The 22,384-nt window shown below is 37.8% G+C and overlaps 4 protein-coding genes across 4 annotated transcripts; all 4 read right to left on the bottom strand.

Annotated features, from left to right (window-relative positions):
• Positions 1-1,697: 1,697 nt before the first annotated feature.
• On the bottom strand, positions 1,698-5,744 carry LOC141605254 (putative disease resistance protein RGA1). The gene is made up of 2 exons (XM_074423950.1): positions 2,213-5,744; positions 1,698-2,122 (listed from the first exon to the last, which is right to left on the bottom strand). The coding sequence occupies exon 1, from the start codon at positions 5,554-5,556 to the stop codon at positions 2,215-2,217; it is 3,342 nt and encodes a 1,113-aa protein (XP_074280051.1). The 5' UTR covers positions 5,557-5,744; the 3' UTR covers positions 1,698-2,122; positions 2,213-2,214.
• Positions 5,745-6,924: 1,180 nt separating this feature from the next.
• Positions 6,925-10,418, bottom strand: LOC141607175 (replication protein A 70 kDa DNA-binding subunit B-like). Its single transcript, XM_074426535.1, has 10 exons — positions 10,269-10,418; positions 9,637-9,904; positions 9,391-9,490; positions 9,177-9,304; positions 9,011-9,089; positions 8,819-8,930; positions 8,424-8,602; positions 8,181-8,304; positions 7,970-8,022; positions 6,925-6,988 (listed from the first exon to the last, which is right to left on the bottom strand). The coding sequence occupies exons 1-10, from the start codon at positions 10,416-10,418 to the stop codon at positions 6,925-6,927; spliced, it is 1,257 nt and encodes a 418-aa protein (XP_074282636.1).
• A 6,846-nt stretch (positions 10,419-17,264) lies between these two features.
• LOC141607174 (uncharacterized) lies at positions 17,265-19,376 on the bottom strand. Its single transcript, XM_074426534.1, has one exon. It carries the CDS (start codon positions 19,374-19,376, stop codon positions 17,265-17,267), a length of 2,112 nt encoding a protein of 703 aa, XP_074282635.1.
• Positions 19,377-19,402: 26 nt separating this feature from the next.
• Positions 19,403-21,942, bottom strand: LOC141607173 (uncharacterized). Its single transcript, XM_074426533.1, has 4 exons — positions 21,797-21,942; positions 21,647-21,714; positions 20,673-21,554; positions 19,403-20,565 (listed from the first exon to the last, which is right to left on the bottom strand). The coding sequence occupies exons 1-4, from the start codon at positions 21,940-21,942 to the stop codon at positions 19,403-19,405; spliced, it is 2,259 nt and encodes a 752-aa protein (XP_074282634.1).
• Positions 21,943-22,384: the final 442 nt, after the last annotated feature.

Here is a 22,384-nt window from a genome sequence, read left to right as displayed (position 1 = left end):
ATGAATGAATGAGAGTATTTATAGTTGTAGAGAATTAGGGTTTAGGAATATTCTGGAATGTATAAAACCCTAAATGACTTGACGAACAAGTAAGAGGCAAGGGATGGAGGAATTCGGCCTCCTAGGGTTTGGCCACTAGGGTTCGGCCGGCCCATTCGGTCCCTCTTGCTTCCATAGTCCACAACAAATCGAGATAAAATTCAGTTAAAACCCTAGGTTGCATGACGACATAAATATCGTGTTACAAACCAATAGTTTATTCAACTTAAATTCTTATTAATTAATTCCAATTAAATAAGTACTCTCTTATCTTTATAAATCTTTAAAAATATATTTTCCAAAAATTAACGCATCATTTTTGTCTATCAATGAAGTTATGGCTATGAGGTCTTTCACTGTCCTTTAAATCAAACAAAGTAAAACCATTACCGGATGACGACCTATACTATCTAATCTTCAGTAGATCTTCAGTAAACGAATCGTCTCTTCACAAGTCTCTCATCTTGAGTCTCGTGGTTGTTATTTGGTCTTGATCTTGAACATTACGATCAAATGTCTTTGAAGTAAAACCTCCTTGGTCCAATACTTCAAGCTTGCGTCATTGTAATTGTTCCTTTCTATATTAAAACTTAAGCACACAATTACACGCATATGTTTATAATATTAAGTTCACATACAAATCATTACTGTCATTATCAAAACAATTAATTAGGACTAAAAGTCCAACAGGGTGCAAACTCATGTTCCACAACGGTAGAATAAAGATGGAAACTCATCTTTATAAGTGTCTACAAAAATAATAGTAGGAGGCCTTTTGGGAAGGAGTCCAAGAGTAAATCCGTGAGGGCTTGGCCCAAAGCGGACAATATCGTACTATTATGGACAGTGGACACAGACGCAGCATAAGCCCAGCACGGAATATTCACGCTTCCGCACAACAGTTACCATATCTCCTTAATTACCCAGATTAGAACTTAATAATTTGTGCTCTATTATCGTACAAAAGTATCCGATCAACATTGATTAGTACGGCACTAATTAATCAAGCATTTTACCAATATATATGTCGATGATGAAAGGTGCGTACTTATGTTCATCCAATAAATAATAATTGATCAGTAAAATAATTAGCATGCGGTATCTAATTTTTCTAACTTGCAGCGGTAGTGTTTGCGGTTGTCTATACTACAGTTGTTGAAGTTGTTAAACAATATTAGGAAATATTAAAAGTCGATTCGTAAAATATTGAATTAGCTTATTTTATTTAATTTATATACAAAAAAACATACACAAAACATTATCACTTTGATATCGTCATGTTGTATTTGTTCAGTCGTCATCTGAAATTGAAAGAAGTTCAATTTTAGGTGCCATCTCATGTCTAGTGGCTGTGCTGTATCAAGTCTTTAGTGTATTGTAGTTACGATACACAAAGTATTGCCCACCCCAGTCGCTCGATAGCTCTTGTAAATTGCATGGTAAACGAAGTCGAGTGTTGGCAACTTTACCCCGTTAGCTTTATGTTAACAAACCGGTTAAATTAGTCCTATTTTGCTATTCTCCATCATAACAATTTCATAACAATATAGATGGTCGGATAAATAGCGAAAGCAGCCGCTACTGAAGATGAATTTTAACCTCCATTCACTCGCCTATTTTATCTTTCCCAGTGAAAGACATACCAGTACTCTCTAATACATTCGAACAGACCTTTTCCACACACAATGTTTGAAGATACCTGAAGTCCATATCCAAATTGAACAAAGAAAATCATGATAAAAAAAACACAAACTGTGCCTTAGACTCAGATACATACCTACCCTGTGGTATTTTCATTAGCTGCGCTTGACAAACGGAAAAATAACTCTTAAGAATTAGATAGTCATACAGTACAATTACATGATAATCCCAACTGACTGAAACGAGTAGAAACTCCTACCTGATTCAGAGCTTCACCAAATGCAACAAATCCAAATTTGTTAACTACTATGATCCATACCTACCGTCATGAAAAAGTCTCCACGATATGGTGCGCTATATCAGATTCGACCTGTAATGAAAATTCTGTTTCTGCAAGAAGCAAACCAGCAACGAATGCTCCTAGTTCCATGGATAGACCAGCCTGACAGAAACAATAGCACAGTCAATTATAACTTTTGACGGTCTCTAAAGCGCATAAAACAACTTCAAAATGTCCTAGAATAGCCTCAACCTTCATTTATTCCCGTCTACTGGGAGATGGATGTGAGGGATATGTCGAATATTGGGCCACTCCTTGCCGCTTGGTTCTTCACATGCTTCTCTTAAGTCTGGGCAGTTTCGGATCTCAAGTTTCTGAAGGGAAGTGATGTTTTGAATTGTGCCTACTGATTTGAGCTCGGGGCAAGAATCGATCATGAGGTACTGAAGCGATGCTAAGCAGCTTATCCACTCGGGTAGCCCTTTCAACGATTTACAATCACTAATCTGGAGGTCTTGAAGGGCGGTTAGGTGCTTCATCCCTCTAGGCAGCATTTGCAGAGATCTAATAGACACTAACCAGAGGGAACGGAGATTGTGACATAGGGATCTCCAAGGCATGTCATCGGCGTTGTCCTCTAAAGTTGGAATAGCCATCAATACTAGTGACTCCAAGGCAGTGAGATGCTCCAAAGCTCCTGAAACACTTGTTAGTTTTGCGCATTTCTCAATCTCAAGGCTTCGTAAGGAAGAGCAGCTCTTGAACACCTCCTCAATTTCCGATAGCCTCTTCAATTTATAATCGTTTTGTATCTCGATTCTGGTAATTAGATGCGTAGTATGCACAGTGGTGAGATAACCCACACTATCTACTCTCACATGTAAGTTTGCAGATCCTTGAGGAGCTGGTAATATCCGAAACGCCTTGTTGCTGCTCTCTACCTCTAGTGATTCTAGGCTCGGACAAGGAGGAAGAGATGTCAACTTGGGGCATGATTGGATTACCACTGTCCAGAGACGAGGAAATGATGGTTGCCAATGCGGCATATCATTTTCACCAACCCCTCCCCACCATCCCTTGAGCCTTTTCAAATCCACGAGGTTGAGAAACTCGAGGGATGGGAAAAAGCCTCGGCCGCCAATTGCATTGGTCTCCATGTACTCCAAATTATTCAACAACCAAAGAGACAAGGTTTTCAGATGCTTCAAATTACTTAACAATGGGATACCGCGCAACCTCTGACATTGCCCAAGCTCAATTTTGACGAGATTAGGAAAAGTGATTGCCCAGTCATCCTGAGCTCTTCCCCACCTTGGAATTTCAGTACCATAATATAACTCCAACTCAAAGTGCATCAGATTACGATTTGGCTTCAGCTTTTCGATCAGAGCCTCATATTTGGGTTCATAACTTAAAAATATCTTTATGACCTTCAGATTCATAATGTGCTCCAAATAACCGCCTTCCCATTTATTTTCCATCTTATTTACGAGGTTTTCGTGGATCGTGATTTGAAGTTCACCTCTTAAATTAACAAGTAATTTTAAGTCATTCAATTGTCCTCCAAATTGCTTCCCTATTGAACTCACCTTCCCAACATTAAAGCGGGTTAGGTATTGCAGATTAGTCAGCTGGTTAATGCCTAAAGGCATGCAAGGCAACCCACCACAATTACCTATATTCAAGAGCCTAAGATTAACCAATTTGCAAAAATCTTTTGGCCACTGTTTCAGCCTACTACACCCATACAAAATCAAACTCTGTAAATTATGTAATTTCGCAATTGAATTCGGGAGTTTCTCGAGTTTCATATTATCAGAGAGATCAAGATACCTCAAGTGTAGCAACTGACCAATTGATTTGGGCAAATACTTGGCATCTGGCACATATAAGCGTAACGATCTAAGGAAACGCCAATTTTCTATAAGAGGTTTCACCAATTGGGAGTCGATCTTTGTATTCATATAGCATGTACGAATATTTCCTTCGGGGAATGAGCTTTTTGCCCATTCTTCCCCATCAAGAAATAAATGGCGAACTTTTTTGCTTAAGGGTTTTGGCAGACTATTTCCCACAATAATCTCATCCCCTGCGACTTCTTGAGCTAGATCGTGCATTAAATCGTGCATTTTAAATGATACGATATCACCTAACTCATCTATTACCACATCTTGAAAAAAACACCGTTTTAGTAGGATAAAAAAGTAGTCCTCACTATCACCAATATATCCTTGTGCCATCCAAAGACTAATCAAGACTCGTTTTATCATTCTAAAATCCTTAGGGAATAAAGCACAATACCTAAAACAATTCTTCACACAAGGTTCGAGATTGTTGTAACTGAGCTTTAAGATAGACATAATTTGATTATTGGTAGTTTCAATGTGAGGTAATCGGTTCTTTTCAAATGATTCCCATTTATCTTGTGTTTGACCATACAAAAGAGTTCCTAGAACTTTTATAGCAAGAGGAACATTGGAGCACTTTTTAACAATTTTTTTGCCAATGGTAGTTAATTCATGGTTGTTTGTTTCATCTGATTCTCGTTTGAATGCCGTCAACAAAAACAAACGCCAGGAATTTTCATCGGATAAACCTTTCAACATATACTTTTTAGAGTGAGTAGATCTTCCTAATACCACTTCGGCTGTCTTCTCCGAACGGGTAGTAATTACAACTCTGCTTCCCCTACCACCAATTGTCAAGTACTTGCTCAACTTTTCCCACTCATTGGGATCTTCGGTCCATACATCATCTAATATAAGCAAGTATACCTTATTTTTCAATTCTTGTTGAAATTTTGTTTGCATGGACTCCATAGTGGAGATATCACTACAACTTTTTTTTGTTGATGACTCTATAATATTACCTAAAATGGATTGCACGTCTAATCTTTTACCATCTTGGTCGGAGACACATGCCCATAACTTCTTCTCAAACCTAGTTCCGACCAAATCATGATTATACACAAGTCGAGCAAGTGCGGTTTTCCCTAACCCTCCTATTCCCACAACAACAACAAACCCAACATTCTCCTCATCATCAACATTATTAGGTTTAACCAACATGTCCACAACAAACTTCACATCATCCTCCCTTCCAATTATATTCTCATGGGTTGCATTTAAAAAAGAGCAAGTGTCCTCTTTTCTTTTCAAAGTAGCCTGAGAGTCAACCTTAAACTCATATCTAGCATGATCCTTAGCTATAGCATCTAACTTTAGCTGAATACTTTTAACCTCTTGACAAGTTTTATAACTAACAAGAATATGATTCTTAGAAGAAAAGAAACGACTCACCTTATCTAAGAGATCCCAATGAGTATTAAGTTGTTTTTGGTTAGCGATAGTGATGACCTCGTCAAAGAGATCATCAGCTTCGTAAAGAACTTGATTCAGCTCATCAACCCAACGTTGTTCTCCATGGGAGAGGTCGGGTTTAGTATCCGCATCGAGGAGCATGTCTTTGATGAAGGAGACGGATTTGTTCAGCTTTTTAAGATCGGATTCCCAGTCCTTCATGTCTTTGAGGACAGGAGACTGTAATAGTTGAAATACTTTATCAGCAATAGTGATCAGTGTTCCTAAATCAGCCATAGCCTACTTTGTGAAATAAGCAGGAGAATAAAGATGTATGGTAGAATAAGAGTGTGATAGTAGCTTTGTTGTGAAATAAGCAGGAGAATATGAATGATGATGTAGAAATGAGCGCAATGAGATGGACAATTATACCACTTCAATTATTACTCCGTACTAAATTAGTGCCGTGAAACGCGGAGTACTGTAGTGATATGTCGGTTGTGGACGCAAAGACTTAATCACCAAGTAATACGGGGACACCGCTTCTTATTTGGTCTTAAGCAAAATCGGCACATATCCTTTTATAATTAAAGAATAGAACAAGCAACAAGTGGGGTGGTGGGGCTAAAAATGTCACCACTTTCAAGCAATTTGACCCGTCTTTAGCTATAGACGGATATATCCGTCTATAGCAAGACTAGCTGTAACTTAAGATGCTCCCACACCCAATTAAAATAGATGTGTAGTTTGATACATACATATAAAGTTTAAAGGCATCGATTAGCTGGTATATTCTTGTGGCGAAGTTACCTAGAGCATTGGTAGTTTGATAAAGTTTGTCCAACATCTTTAATCTTTAAAATGATACTCCGTATTAGAGTACTTTAATGTCAAATGATAAGAGTACTTTAATCTTTATTGCTTTAGCTTTAATTTTTGAGAATGTTACCTTTCAATTTCGTTTTCCTAGCTAAGGTATATGTGAAACTTCATACTGAAGAAATTACTAGGAATGCTCTTTTGAGTGTACTCGAGATTAAATTGGTGTAATGAAAGCTTAAAGCAAATTCCTTTAAACAGTGTTGAGCAATTCATTGTGTTTATTACCACCAACAGTAATGGCATATGCCTGTTTTGGCTGCTTCTATGTAGTCCATTAGTGTCTTGACATAAATTCAAGAATTGGATTCTTACATTACAAATTCGGAAAATGCACGCGGTGTCCTTGAACTTTGATGTTTTGTTCGAAATACCCAATTTTTTGATCTGGAAATCTTTAAGAGGCTATAACTCGTGTTTACAAGCTCAGAAAGTAACGATTTTTTTTTTCAAATTGATTATCTTTTCGAGACCTACGACTTGAAAAAACAAATTGTCGTGTTTGAAATTCGTGACCAAGAGATATGGTCACTCAAAATTTGTACGGTAAAAGAAACTTTGACGTACAAAAACTCCTAGCCACGGAATCCAAATACGACAATTTTTTTTTTCAAATCGTAGTTCTCGGAAAGATGATCGATTTGAAAAAAAAAATTATCACTTTCTGAATTCGTAGACACGAGCTATAACCGCTTAAAGTTTTCCGGAACAAAAAATTGGGTATTTCGGGCAAAATTCGAAACTTCAAGGGCACCGCGTGCATTTTCCCAACTTTATATGTATGTATCAAACTACCAATACTCTAGGTAACTTCGCCACAAGAATATACCAGCTAACCGATGCCTTTAAACTACAAGTAAGTCATAGATTCAAAGTACAAAAATTGAACTCAAATAAGTGTTCTACAAACCGAAATTAATTGCTAAGTAAGGGTGTGATTTAGGGTTTGAGAAAAAATGAGATAATTAACCAATTATTCAATCGAAACTATTATACAAATAGATTAACAAACCAATAATAGCAATTTAGAAATTAACCAATCAATATTCAATCAATCAAATTCTCAATAATCAAATTTGGGGAAAAATTAGCTTACCAATACCGGCAGGTGGACCATGGACGTCAGGTGTACGTAGGAGGAGACCGGCGGTGGACCGTGGACGGCAGACGACCGAGGAGTGAGGCGGCAGGTGGGAGTGGGTGATTGTATTTAGGGGTGTTTGGTTCATCCAATATAGGTTTGGAACCATGTGTTTGTTTGACAAAAATAAAAGTTTCATATCGTATCTTAAACCTATGAGGTATGGGTGTTTCTCATACCCAAGAAGGGTGTGGGTATGAGATTGATACCCATGATAACAAATTAGAAATATTAAAAAGTAATAGAAAACAATTGCAAAAAAAAACTTTTTATATACTAGTTGTTGCGCCGCGCCCTACCGGGCGCGGAGCCCCAATTCGTGTGAACGTTCTTCCGTTTACTTAAGGTATACTGTTAGTGTAGTTAGCTTCTAAGGAGGAAACACCTTACTATTTTTAGAAAGATTAGTTATTTATACATTTTAGACACTGCGCCTCTAGCAGCTATTGATTTGTAAAAAACTGTAATTGTCAAAAGCTAATTAGTTTTAAGTCTTTACAGTTTATAAAGTGCAACCTTAATATTAGACGTCTGTCGTTAATCCTAAAAGAAACGGTTCCAAAAGTGCGCCAAAATTTGCCAAGGCAGCTTTGAAACGTCTTGCTTTTTTAGTTTAGACAAACTTGTTGCAGCACCCACTCTAGTTTTTGTGTTCTAGAAAGAGCTGTTGTGGGGATGACCTGTACATACAGATGGGTTTTCAGAATTTTGTCTTCGATGTACTCAAGGTAGTTTCCCCGTTCCTGCAGATCACAAAACGTATGCATAAATTGTAAGCCGTTCAATTTTTTAAAAAAGTGAGGTATGAGGTATCTTATAATATAATCCACTTATTATGGGCTTGTAGTTGGCCTTGGTAGACAGCAAACATACAAGGTACTGTGTATAGTAATGTTGTTACCTGCACAGTCATGTCATACAAGTTCGATGCCTCCATTTGTACAAGCTTTTCTGAATTGGTAGTGGGCTGCTTTGTTAGAGTGTATTTTCCAGATGCATCTGCTGCTTCAAATGTCGTTCTCATTCTGTATATGCAAACCTGAGTATAGTCAATAAGCCATAATAGTTTTGTTTATAGTGTTGTTACTTGGTTGTTTGTGTGTGTAGGGGGGGAGGGGGGTAATCTACATTGTTGAATTATTACCGTGGAATTGAGATGACATTTGCTGTTAAACATGAAGCACATGTATATACAGAGCCCTTAGGTTGACTGCTGCTTGTGCCGCAAAAGCTACAACCAAGGTACAGGCGTACATCGTATTTGCTGAAATTGTTCAGCTTAACGTGCAACCAGTGGGATTCTTCTTGTAAAGTGTTGTAAGCCTGTAGTTTGTACCAATTCTTAATCAATACTTTCTATCTATTCGTGTTTGTGAGAGAAATGCTAATGTTCCGTAAAATAAATACCTTTCAAAACGGTATTGATATATTGTGTACACTCATTGGGTTGGTGATGAGTGTTGATGTCATAAAGTATGGTTGTTGCATTTAATAGTGTGTTTCGGTGTAATATGTAGGTAACGTTTTTATGGAACTTACATTCTTTTGGAGAAGATTTTCAATTGTTGTTATCTTGCGTGTGAGCATTGGATGGCGACACTCGAAGATCTGTTGTCTCTTTGCATTAAGCATGTGTTCGTTTTCCTTAGCCCTGTATTAATGTAAATAGATGTATATATATAGCAAGTAAATATATCATATAGTCATTCAAATCATTCAATGCGTACTTACCAAGTCTTAAGTGAGTCGGCTTTTTCTACTTGTGGATTTAAGATAATGAACGATGCATGAGTTGTTATGAGTGAGAAGCCTGCAATATATGAGATCATAATCTGTTGTAAGTAAGTTTCAATATTTTTTGTTGCTATATACTTACGTGTCAAGTTTCAGATTGAACCTTTCTGGTATGAGGGCATCAGAGCTGTAAAGCCAACTACTGGAAAGGTTGCTGCAACAGAGTGTAATGCTGCACATTCTTGTATGGCTAAGTCTGTCCAAGCTGTTATCATCATCACCTGCTGATGACTACATGTAGGAAGAGACGTTTGTAAAGTTTTGACTTTGTATAGGCCTTTATATACATAGTTTGGTATCATCAATTAAAAGTTTACCTGTGATCAACAATTACAACCTCACAAGCATCTGAGGTTCTACAGTTGTAGTTAATATTGTTACAACGTCGGTCCACATATATAAGAACTCCTAAGACATCTGGGATTGTAGATATAGTTAAATGGCGGATTGGGTGTATGTATTTATTATTTTTTATCCTGTTTATCTTTTTTTTCTTTCACATATTATTGTATGTGTATTATTAGTTGGAACAGGTTTGTATATTTAATGGTACTGTAACTTACCGTAGCGAACATCGAGGGATACTATTCTAGGGATAGTTCCAATTAACACATAATTAGGCATATTAGGAACTTCTAGTTCGGGCACACGTTGGATAATCGTGTCGATGTTGAAATCAATTTCATAAATTTGATTTCCCGAACTTCCTGAACTGTCTGTACGTATTGGTTCGATTCTAGCGTTAGCAATGTCGTATTCGTTGCCTTCTTGCATAATATCCTCAAATGCTTCTAAGGATTCATTGAAGAGGTAGGTCTTCATAATAGTACCCTGCACGGATAGGAACGTTTCCTATTACTGTAGTTGGATGTGGTTAAGGTAAAGTACATATGAGTATGCATTACATGAAAGCTTTGATTTTAGAACCCTTGCTTCTGATTAGGTAAATCTAGGGACAATTGGTCATGCACAGGGAAAATGTAAAGGACCAACAATTAAACACAATTATGTTCAGCGTACAACATAACAGTATAAGTTTTAAGAGGATGAAGTTCAACAAAATAACAACAAAAAAATATAATGCAGGCAATATTTTAATTTGATTTTTAGTCGTTTAGCAAACAATTACTTATAGTTTAGCTATCAAGGATAGTTTTGTTAATCAGGAAACCTTGTTAAATTATCTGAAATATACCTCGTCATCTTGGAAGGTGATTTCTTGGTACTCTAAGGGGCTTCCAGGTGTTGCTGAACGCACATTTGTTATATCAATGACCCGTGCTTTAATAGTGTACGGACCAGTTGTGCCAGAGAGTTCCCTAATGTGTTTCCTCAAAGGTCTCATAATGATCTGCTTTATTTCAGTATTGGAGCAGTAATACTGGTATGACTCCTTTGATGTACAGATACAATATATAGCACATATAATGTAGATACTATTCAGCTATGTCTAGTAAAAAAAGTGGAAAAGTTTAGATAGATTTTAGATTCAGTATTTTTGCAATAAACTACATAAAAGTTTATTTGTGACTGACTGCTAGCCTTATCGATTTGATTTGAAGAATAACAGGGAAAAAATGTATGTACCTTGGATAAGCTGGAGCAAGATGTTTAAGACTGCTTCTACAATATGTGGTTAGATCTTTGAATTTTATGATAGTGCTTTTATGTTATTTTTTTGGGTGGGGGTGTGGGTGTGTAGTATGTGGTGAGCTGAGAACAATACTTGAGCTTTTATGTTTAGTAAACGAGATTAGAATCTATATTATTGTTTTTTCTTTTGTTGTTGTAGAACACTGTAATATCGTTCTATGTAATATGTTTAATCTCTTTTTAATACTGTTTAATGCATTATTTATGTTGTATGTATGCATGTTCTATAAGGTCTAATCATACACTCTTTAGATATTGTGGTGAATATTATCTTTTGAGTTGTACATTTCTTTTGCTTAATTCAGGGGATTGTGTTTTGAAGGTAAGATATATAGTTTGTCTCCAACTGACTGGTTAGATGTACGTGCAACTGTCAATCGAATCATCTGGTTTGTGCAGTGTCAAATGTTTTAATTATTTTTGGTGCCATTGTTACTGTTTTCTTACTTGTTTTTTTTTTCTTGTCTGGCTACAATGCTAACTTTCTTCTGCCTGTTTGTAAAGCGTATGAATGTATACCAGTGAAAGGGCAGGCCAATTTAGAAAGTTCTGTCAAATGTTTTTGTTGGCAGACGTTTAGAAAGTAAATTACACGTTAAATGAAACCATTATTTTCATAGGGCTTATCTATGAAATTTCAGCTTGTAATTATTAGGCATACATGATTATTTAAGTGGAACAATATACATGATTAATTCATAAAAGAAACTTGGACTGGATCGTTAATTAGTTACTTAAACACAATATTTTTTTTTTGTTTTTGTCATTTTTTGGAAGCATAGGTCCAAAATAGTACATTTAACCCCAAAAGCATAAATCGAAATGCTTTTGGTCGGAACACAATGCTATGTATGCAAAAGTGTTCCCAAAATGTTAGAGGCGCCCTATAGCCTCTACACAACCATTCCGTTTTCTAGAAATGGATAGGAGGGGCACTGTCAAGGTTTTATAAGTAGAGCAGGCAGTCTTAGTTACTATTTACATATATGCTGCAGACGTACAGCTTGGAAGTGTTAGAATCTGGGACTACTGGGTTGCAGCTGAGCTGCTGGTGTTTTTCTTTTTCTTGGTAGGCGATCCAGAACCCTGCTTGGTAGTGTTGCGCTTTGGAGTGCCCTGCGCTGGGGTTTCTGGAGTGCATGAAGCAGCTTTTTCAGCTTTGGGTGGTTTCAGCAATGGGGTTGTGGGCATGGAAAGCGCTTTAGTCGTATTAGTAGAGACATCAGGTGGATCAGTAATTTCATTATCGTCAGTTTCAGTAGGAGCTTCAGACTGCAACTGGATGTTTTCAGGACTTGTAACGACTGACGCAGGAAGCTTTCGTAATGCAGTATAGTCGGAAGTCACTGCAATATCAACCAGGGTTAGGTTTGTAGAGGCCTGTCCTGTTTCTTCAAATTGTAATTTTCTGGCTACTGATGCTGGCTGATCTGAACTGACCATGATCGGTACAGTATTTGAACTGTGATCTCTGTTTTGATCGTCCGTGTTTGCTTCTGATTGTTCTGACGCATCTCTGTGTTGCGATGGAACTGCAACAATTTTACGAAGAGCCCATTGCAAAATATTGTTTCTTGATAGCGCAATCTTTGGTGAAACTTCAATTACCAAGGGCCCAGTCTTTAAAGGTTCACAAGCTTTCATGAAGGTTATACTGTCATTCTGAAAGAGAGGACAATAGCTCAACTTAGATATTACAAATAGGACATATTCTTTAATTGAATCTTTAATGTTTTTTAAAGTAAGCATTTATGTTTTCTGATGTTTTGATGTTAATTCAGTAATCTGGCTGAACCCGCCTACTTGTTTATCTGATTTAGTCGCTCCACCACAATGGCACATGGTATTTTTTTGATATTCAAAATGTTTGTTACAGTTTTGTTTGAGAAGACATAACTAAAGTTGTAATTTTTGGGTCCTAAATGGTGTTGTTCATTTGTCTGCTATTCACGTTTAGAGGTCAGCTGGTATGAATGTCAGATACTGCTCTGTAGTGTTATAAGTGCAGACACTATTTAAATGCGATAACGTACTGTATGTTTCATATGGAATATATCTGCAGCCAACATCTGGAACATTGCAACTGCATCTGTTGTGAATGCTGTTATTTCTATCTGTCCAGTTCCGTCTGAGACTTCACAATTGAATGTAATCCTGCGTTTAAATTGTATAAGTTACTAATATAGAAAAGTCTGATCATTAAACACTTTGAGTGTGTCATTTACAGGAAATGTGCGTGTAGTCTACCTTGGTTCTGACAGCACTCCTTCTTTAGTGCATGTTTCACATTTGAAAGATTCTCCAGATGCATAGTCAGTACGTTTACCACAGTTTGAACAGCCTAAGTACGCATTAATTTTCTGCAGGTCTGGTTTTGGCACTGTGACGTTCAATTGGTACCTCTCGTCCTGAAGCGTCTTGCTTGCCTGTTGCGAATTACACATTAGATATTGAATGTAAGACAGTGGACGTAAGGGCAACTTAATATTAAGTGTGTACATATAACATATTGTTTTCTTAAGATGACCACTTGCAAGCCATTTGTTTATACCTTTTTTTTAGTGAGATTACCCAACGTAATTAGAGGTGTAGGTGTGTCTGGGTCTCTGAGCTGGTAAATTTTTGACTGTAAATCTTTCAGGGAGTTTCTGTTCTGGTCCCTCCTACAGAAGATAACTGTGATTAGTAAGTCAGTGGTGTTTAACTAAGCACTGAAAATGAAGTTGGCAAATAATGTTTTAGGTTTAGAGCCGAAGAGATCATACCATTCTATCTGGGCAGTAATTTTAGGACCTGTAGGATCCGTATTGATTATGGTTGACGTGGTGCATGTTAATGAGAAGCCTGCATGATTCTTAGATTAATACAGCATATATATTGGAACATGATAAACCTTTTGACACTGTTATAGGTTATACCTTTATAGCTGGAAACCCGTAAAGCTGTGAAGCCAATTACAGGTAATTTATCGACTATGGAAGTCAGCTTATCACATTCATCTTCTGAAAGATCATTCCAAGCCGAGACTACAATTGGTTGTTCAGAACTGGGCCATAAGTGGTAGTGTTAGTTAGTTGGGAGGTCGGTATGTCCGGTATGTTTTTAAAAATGCAACAAGCGTTACCTGGGGTCAGTAATAACCATCTCCCTAACAGTGCTTTTGCGGCCTTGCTTGGAGGGAACTTCGCGCGCAACCGGTTCGACATACAACAGGATTCCAGCAACGTCTGGTAGCATCGTTTTTGTTAGGGTTAATAAACAGAAACATTATGTAAGTAAGTGAAGTCATTCTGCACATTAGTTTTTTACCAAAAATGTCGTAAGGTGTTGCTGTTTTGGGTATTTGGGAAACATTCTGGTATTCTGGAAGTAAGGCCTCAGGTGTAGTTGCAAGCGGGCGGATTAGTGTCTGCTTCCCAAAACCCATTGTGTATGGAACTTCAGCAGGATCTCGCCTATATTGGTCCTGCATTGGCCTGATTGGGGCATTTGCAATTTCATATACTCCGTTGCACATAATTGCTTCTTCATGAGCTGCAACTTGATCCCCAAATAGAATTCCCCGCATTTTATGTCCCTGTACAGAGATATCTCAAACTCAGTAAGATATTTGTTTTTTTTTTTGGGGTTTTATTTTGTTAAAAAAAGGGTCGTTTTTTGAAACACGGCAAGTAGTTTTCATAGTTGACGCTGGCAAAACGAAAAAAAGCGATGGCTATTATTTGTGTTTCTGTAAATACAGCACGTGAAACGCAGTGACATCTGCATGAAAGTACTCATTAAATGTAAAGTAAGCTGAGATTAAAAGTTTTACATAACCAACTCAGTGTAGACAAAATCCAACAAAGCTATATAGACGACTTAAGTACACAAATAACAAATTGATGACTGGTAATTAATAACACACAGTGGCATTTCTATAAACTTGGTATGCAAGATATACAAAATATAATAGACATGTTATTTGCCTTATCATCTTGCAGTACCACCGTCTGATAGAGGACATCCTTTGGAGATCTTTGGGCTTTCCCTTTTTGCAAAACCTTAACCTTGACCCTGTAATTTGTGCTATTGGTGTTCAACTCATCTAAATATACTCTGCCTTCAGTCATGATAAACGGTGCACGGTATATAAAGCATCATCGCGAGAATGTAAGCAAGTGTTCAGGTAAATTAGATGCACAATTGCTGGAATTTTTTGAAGGACGGTACTGTTTTTTAAAGGATATGATTGCAAATTGAAATATAACAACAATGCTCAAGTTCTAGTTATATGAAGGCACAATTTTATCTGAAAGTTTCATAGATTCTAATAGCACATAAAATACAGAACAATATAGTATGTACACTGTAAATGTAATGAATGTGTTGACAGTGGAATTGTCTTTTACTTCTGATAAGTTTATATTTCAACTTGTATCTTACTGCTGTTGGTTTGAAAGAAAACTTTGTTAAGCAGATTGACAATTGTACACTGGAAGGTATTAAATAGAACAACAAGGGTAACCTGATTTTACTTCTAACACCATTAGAATTTAGAAGCCCTAAAATTTAAAAAGGCTAAATGTTTGTATATAAATAGCATTAACGCCATTGATGCAGGACATTCTATAGCATAACTACAACATATTACAAATCTAATCATTGTGAAGTTACCATTATAATCATGCATGTTATTACAGAAGCTGAAAGTTAAAACAGTTACTTTCTAATACACATAATTGCAAGCAAAAGCAGTTTTAAAGAGATTACCTCCTTACAGTTGGTAATTAGAATTGTTTCCTGTCGAAGGAAGAGCGTAAGATCACAGTTAATTCTTCCAGTCAGACTTGTTTTGTAAGCTTTGCTTAACTTGTTTTTATGAAGATCAATATTGAGGAGTGGTGTGGTTTATACTTTTAGTATATTGTTTGACTGACAGAGGGGCACATTGTTGGACTGTGTTACTGACATTAGCTTTATGCCTATGACCTATGGAGTGTTGGAGTATATTCAGGGAAGAATTTTAGTGAGGGTAGTTGTATATATGTGGTATGTAGAGCTATTGTACTTTTAAAATCAAATATTTTTTGTGGTAAGGTGGGCTATTTGGGTGGAATTGTCAATTAGTAGGAATAGTTGATTGTACTGTAAACAGTTATTTCTGGATAATATTGTATTTAGACTAAGTAGTTTATTAATTTTAGTATATGATTAACAATTAACAAGGCATATCTCTTTTTTTTTTTTCGTGGTTTTGTTGTTGTTTTGTTAGTTTGTTAGTTGGTTTGTTAAGTTTTTAGTAACAAGGCATATATGATTAACAATTAACAATTAACAAGGCATATATGATTAACAATTAACACCTATGTAGTTGTTGGTTTGTTAGTTTTTTAAAATCTTTTTTCTTTTTTTTTGGATTTTTTGTGTGTGTTGCTTCGTTTTTAATATGTATAAAGTTGTTTTCCTGTATATTGATTGGTCCAGTTTCCGCATTTTTTTTGCGTGTTTTTTTTTTATAATTTAATTATTTTTTTTTTACAAGATATTGCAGTTCTATGTCTTGTTGTGGTAGGATGGATATTAGTAATTTTATGTTTGAATGGCAATATATAGGTTATAATGGCATTAATACATTAGATATTTATGATTAGTAAGTAGTTGTACACATATACATGCACAATTACGTTTAACTTTTTGATGTACCATCTGTTTAGGATCAAAATACCCTTTTAGGAGGTCTGGTTATAATTGCTCCCTCCAATTTCATTTATTGTCCCCCTGTTTTTTTTGGTATGAGAAATGAGTGAATCAATTTGGAGTATACAATACACATTATCCTGCATTAAACTGATTTTGCGCCATACAAAGTTGACCCAAAAAGGAGAGAGGGAATAATAAGAATAATGGATGGAAAGGGAAAGGGGAATAATAAACGAAATTGGAGGGAGTATTTTTTTTTTGGGAATGAAATCACTAAAATCTACATCTTCATAAAATATCACCCTTAATATTATGCCTAATATCTGGTTTACATAGAGGAGAAGTTCATTGTTCATATAAGCATTCTATGGAATCGAACTTCTATTTAGTGGTCAGCCTAATCGTTCAATTTTTCAGCACACAAATATTTAGTAGACCACTGTGGTTTTAAGTTGTTGGTTACGCATACATATTTCCAAAAGCTAATTCATCGTCCATTGGACTATAGTTTATAGCAGCTGGCATATCTGGCAACTGAACACTTGAGCTGGGATGTCATCACCAAATAGCGCTGGTCCAATCAAAGCTAAGGTGGCGCCTTTTTTCACATGGCAAATCTTTGTGCATAGTAAGTCGTAGATAATGTTCAGGAAGTTTGTAGCTCCAGGTGTACAGAATTAACACTACTTGTCTATTCAGAGCCTATTCTACAATACAAGTAAAATTCGTTAATATTAGCTGTGATTAAATTCCTAACAATAATCCGTCAAGAGATGTAATGTTCGGGAAGTAAGTCGATGTGATAGTTTACCTTTAAATGGTAGAAAGTGGTACAATTCCTGCAAGGGTTAGAGCTTCATATGATACGACGTTTCTGACGAAGGTAGCAGGAACTGTTTCCGGCCCCGGTGCTGCGACAACTGTAACGTCTTTTGCTTTCCGTGCTCTGGATAGTGCCACGTATAGTGTCCATGAGAGAAACACGGGCGAGGTAGGTACACAAAGAACCTGACTTAAAGTTTGACCTTGACATTTGTTGATTTGTCATTGCAAAGTCGAGCTTCAATGGAAACTGGTTCCTCTGAAATTGAAAAGGATAGTTAGCTGAAGGAGCTGGGCGGAGTTTGATCCGTGGTATCAGCACGGTGTCTCCCCTGTTTTGCCCAGTCATAATTACACATTCAATTGTGTTCGGTAAAAACTTCTTACATATTAGTCGTGTACCATTGCATAAGCCAAATGATGGTTGGAGGTTCCGAATCAAAATAACGGGGCAATTTTCTTTAAGTACAAGTTTGTGAGGACTCATTCCCCCCGGATTCAATTTGTTGATGAACTCAGCAGGATAGACTGCACAGGTGTTATCTAACATTGAATCGTGACTTGTGTACGTTACAGATTGTCCTGGGAATTGGTCAATTAGAGCGTCATTAATCGCATCAACATCGTCATTTAAGGGTGTTAAAATAGCTCGATCTGTAAATAGGTTAGGATCAAAGGTCCCAAATGCTAATTCTGGAAATGCAAGTGCCGCTAAATCAGCAATTGGATTTGGACTTGACTGGTCCAGAACTCTGACAATACCATCAGGAAGTTCTATGTTCTCACATTCTTTCGTTTGTAACTCGCCATTGCCAAGTGCAAGTAAAAACTTTGCAAATTCCGGATCATCTTTAGCACGTAGGTTTTCAGTCAGGCTAAATTTAATAAGCCTTGGCCAGAGGTGTGAGCTGAACAAACTTGCTTCTACGACTTCATGCTGGGATTTTCGAGGTAGAATAGGAAGTGTTTGCCGAAAGTCGCCTCCGAATACAACCACCTTTCCTCCAAAAAGCTGGTTTGGGTCACACAAGTCTCGAAGAAGATGGTCTAGAGACTCAATATTTTGGCGTTTTGACATTGAAGCCTCATCCCAAATTATCAAACTTGTTGAACGGATCAATGCAGCTAGGCTACTTTGTTTGGGGACGTCACATGCCAGAGATATGTCACATTCCAAGGGTATTTTGAACTGCGAATGTGTTGTTCGCCCGCCGGGTATGTTAGCTGCAGCTATTCCTGAAGACGCTGTAGGTAAGACAATTTCTCCCATCATGCGCACCTCAGCGTACAATGCTTTGTATAAGAAAGTTTTACCGGTGCCCCCTGGTCCGTCTATAAAGAATGCCCCTGGTTTCGACGACTGTATGTGTCCCATAATTGTTGTAAATGCGTCTTTTTGAGCTGGATTTAACAGAGATTTACACAATCTGCAATCTTCAGGTATTGCTGCATCCAGAGCATCAACTATATCTCTATTACGTCGAGCGTCGTCATCAGTGCAGGTATCTAGATGATCCAGCCCAAACTCTGCCATTGTCTTTCCCATGGCTTCTAAATACCTCTCGACTGCACGTGCTGTTAGCTGACTAATTTTCAGTGGGTCGTCAGGAAATTGAAATCTAAAATCATCTGACAACGATTCGTAGTGTGTACTCCATAACAAGGACGGGTCCTTTGGTTGGGCGAAAATTAGTAATGTTGAGAAAAGGCGACGAAGTACAATAGGCATCTGTATTGCACACGCTTCTGCCATACATAATTCGGCAGCATCCTCTTCTTCAACCAACCTGTGTCGCAAGGCCGCCTCTTGGAATGTTGCACACACGTATCCATCCACCGTTTTCAGATACTCAAATGAGGTGGGACCTCGGATGTGTAGTAACAACAGCCTTAGGAAAAACCTCTCACCTTCGGCTGGTGCTACAAAAACCAGTCTGCCAATTGCAATAACTTTGTTTTTCCTCTTTTCCCAAGTTCTAGACCCCGTATCCCAACGGTAATGCTCTGTGAATTCACCATACAACAATTTGGGGCATCCTTCGGTTGCACTTGTCCTGAAAAACTCAGTTAGAGGTGTGCGGCTCTTTTTTTCATCAGCAATGAGATCAGCTAAATTATCTGTTGGCCTGAGGCGTATTGTCTGCATGTTTGGAAGGTGCACCTGGAGGGGCATCACCGGTGGTTGTGTCTCAAATAGATCAAAGCCAAATATTCGCCAAGCTGCTTCACATGGAGATACCCACAAGCTGTTTGGTATTGCGAGATTTCATCTACTGCTTGAGGTTCTTCACCTTCAGCTAAACTAAAGGATACCCTGTCATGGCCTTTGTATATATACTTATATAAATATTTCACTGCGTGCATTGTTGAACATACTTCAACATTCAGATGACAGTCGAACAGTGACAATAAGTATGGGTTATAAGGGATAACCCATCTGTTGTCGAGATTGTGCTTCCGTATAACCACCACGTCGCCTGTGTTGCGTCTCCTATAGTCCGGATACCCAGAACCATTAATTATAGTATCAGGTGTGTAGGGCTTTGGGTAATTAAATTTACAGCGCCCTAGTGTGTTGGGATGTTTCATACACGAACATGCAGGATTAAGATTGCCACAAGGACCGTGCATCATGTGCTTAAGCACAGTCTTACGAAGGGATGGGTTTGCCATAGACGGTATTTCAGCAGAAACAAATTTGTCAAAATCAGCTGGGCATTTCAGCCTATACCCATCTTTCAAAATGATAAGGAAGTGCACATGAGGGAGACCCCTTTTTTGGAATTCAACTACATATACGTACGCAGCCACTTCGCCAAAGATTTGCTTTTCTACAATTTGTTTCTTCAGCGCTAAAAGCTTAGCACGGAAGACTCTAGCTACTAAGTCCGGTCTATTATGAGCCTCCTCCCCTGAAGCTAGTTGATCTTTTATCTCAGGCCAGTTAGCATTGCATGTCATGGTGACAAACAGATCTGGTTTTCCAAACCTATGAACAAGAGCCATTGAGTTCAGATATCTTTTTTTCATGTCCCGGGGTCCTCCCAAGAAAGTCGGTGGCAAAATAACTCGCTTGCCAATGTTCGCCGCGCGATGCTCGCCTGCACCAACAGTATCAAGAATTCCTTGGTATAACTCAGCCCTTAACGTTTCTTGATTGTTCCGAAAATAATCAAGCCTTGTATTTTCGATCTTAACATACATGTCAACCACGTACCGCTGAAAACACCGTCCTGTTCTAAGTAACATATTCCCGGGACAGTTCTGCAATTTGTAACAATAATACCGGCGGCATGAAACGAACTTCGACTTTGGCCCATATATTTGTACGGCACCTGTCGTTGACATGTATAAACAATTAGCTAATGCAGATGCCACTCTTCTTACTACTTTTTGAAAATCTATTAACATGTAAGTAAGTTTTACTGGTAACGTCACATACGGTTCGATTCATCTTCTAACAGGCACTCGACGGTTTGGCTAAGTTCAGAAGATATCCTACTATGAACATTGGCCCCTCTCTGGGCTGCATTTGAGTTTAACTTTTGAAGCCCTTGCACCCACCCACATTCTCCGTATGGGAAAAGTAATGGGTACTGCAAAGTATCGTAGCACCCATAGTAATGCATTATTCTATGGGATTGGTTATTCTTCGCAGTCACAATTATATGTGGAGTGCTAGACTCGCTAGATGATGAGTTATCTGTCCAAATAACAGCGACCTCATCAGATGTGGGCGCATTATACACTCGTTGGTCTAGGACAGGATTTCTGTGAATTCTTATTTGGGTATTTTCATTAATGGGTAGTTCTCTTAGGGAGCGAAAGAAACGTGCATAGGGATTGTCAGTTGTAATTTGTATAAGGGTGTTAAGGATATTCCCTCTGACTTCGGGGAAGCATCTAATGCGATTCAATGCTTCATGTTGACCATCATAGAAATATAGCTGCAAATATTTGGGTTTACAATTATCGGGAAGCAATTTAGGTACGTTATGATATATCTGGCCATGAAGTTGAAAGACATAAATACCTTTCCGAGTGGATGCTATATAATCTCCACCAAATGAGCTAAAGGCAAATAAGTTGTTATACATTCTTGCGTATGCACGGAAATGAACTGCATCCTCGTCAGGCGAAGTGTACAGCCGTGCTAAGGCAGGAGGGAATGCATTTGTAGGCAAGTGGATTGTTCCACCAGCACAGCAGAATAATGGGGATTCATATGCAATCTTTAGGGCATTGCATTTAGTGCAAACTTTACTTTGTGGAAGTTTCAACTGGTTTGTAGGCAAGGGGTGTGCAACGTGGGCCGCAGGTAAGTCTGTGCGAATAGTAGCTTGAAAGGAGTTAGCTTAACACTATCTTATAACGATACACCAGTAACATGAGCAGCAGTATCTAAACGTTATTCACCTGTTTGTCGACGGGCTCGGGTTCTTCTTTGCCTCTTTGGTTGCGATTGTAGAGGCGTTCCATCTACACTGTTGCATTGGACATTGCATAGAGTTAAATATATTGTTTATTAAGTTCCACCCATAAAGGATTGTCCGCTGTAAATCGTACCTTGTTCCTGAATGGTCGCCATTTATGAATGTCGCTCTGGCCCGTTTTGAGTGTCTAATTGGTGCAGAAGGCGTTATAGCCATGGCACAGGTTGTCTTTGTGCCACGGCTCTTTGACAACCTACATATTTGCCTCTTTAACGACATAAGTTAGAGATTGTAAGTTTGCAAATGAAAGTGTTAGGGGGGGTTGACTCGAATCACATTTCCAAACAAAACCGTAAAACAGAGAGAGTTTGTTGGTAAACTGGTTTAGATTGGGGGATAGTTCAAAGCACGGACTTCAATAAAACGCGACTGTAACAACGGCATTAAAGTATTTAGGGCTTTACTACTTTCAAAGAGGGTATCTTCCCTTTCATGTAGATATACATATCACCTATTTAAAGTAAAACACATAATATATTAGAATTCGGTCTAAATATGTAGTTCAGAATTACAAACTTCATTCACTCGGTTGGTCATTTTATATACGATCTGTGTTAATTCAACAATTAAATGTGGTTGTATCTCCTATTTGTATTATGCAGTCATAAGTTTATTTATAGACGTTTTGTTTAAGTAGGAGTAGGGGCTCCAATAAAATGGG

Source organism: Silene latifolia, chromosome 10 (assembly GCF_048544455.1).
Source record: "Silene latifolia isolate original U9 population chromosome 10, ASM4854445v1, whole genome shotgun sequence".
NCBI classification, from domain to species: domain Eukaryota; kingdom Viridiplantae; phylum Streptophyta; class Magnoliopsida; order Caryophyllales; family Caryophyllaceae; genus Silene; species Silene latifolia.
Note: the sequence above shows the minus strand (reverse complement) of the source record. Positions and strands in the feature narration are given on the sequence as shown.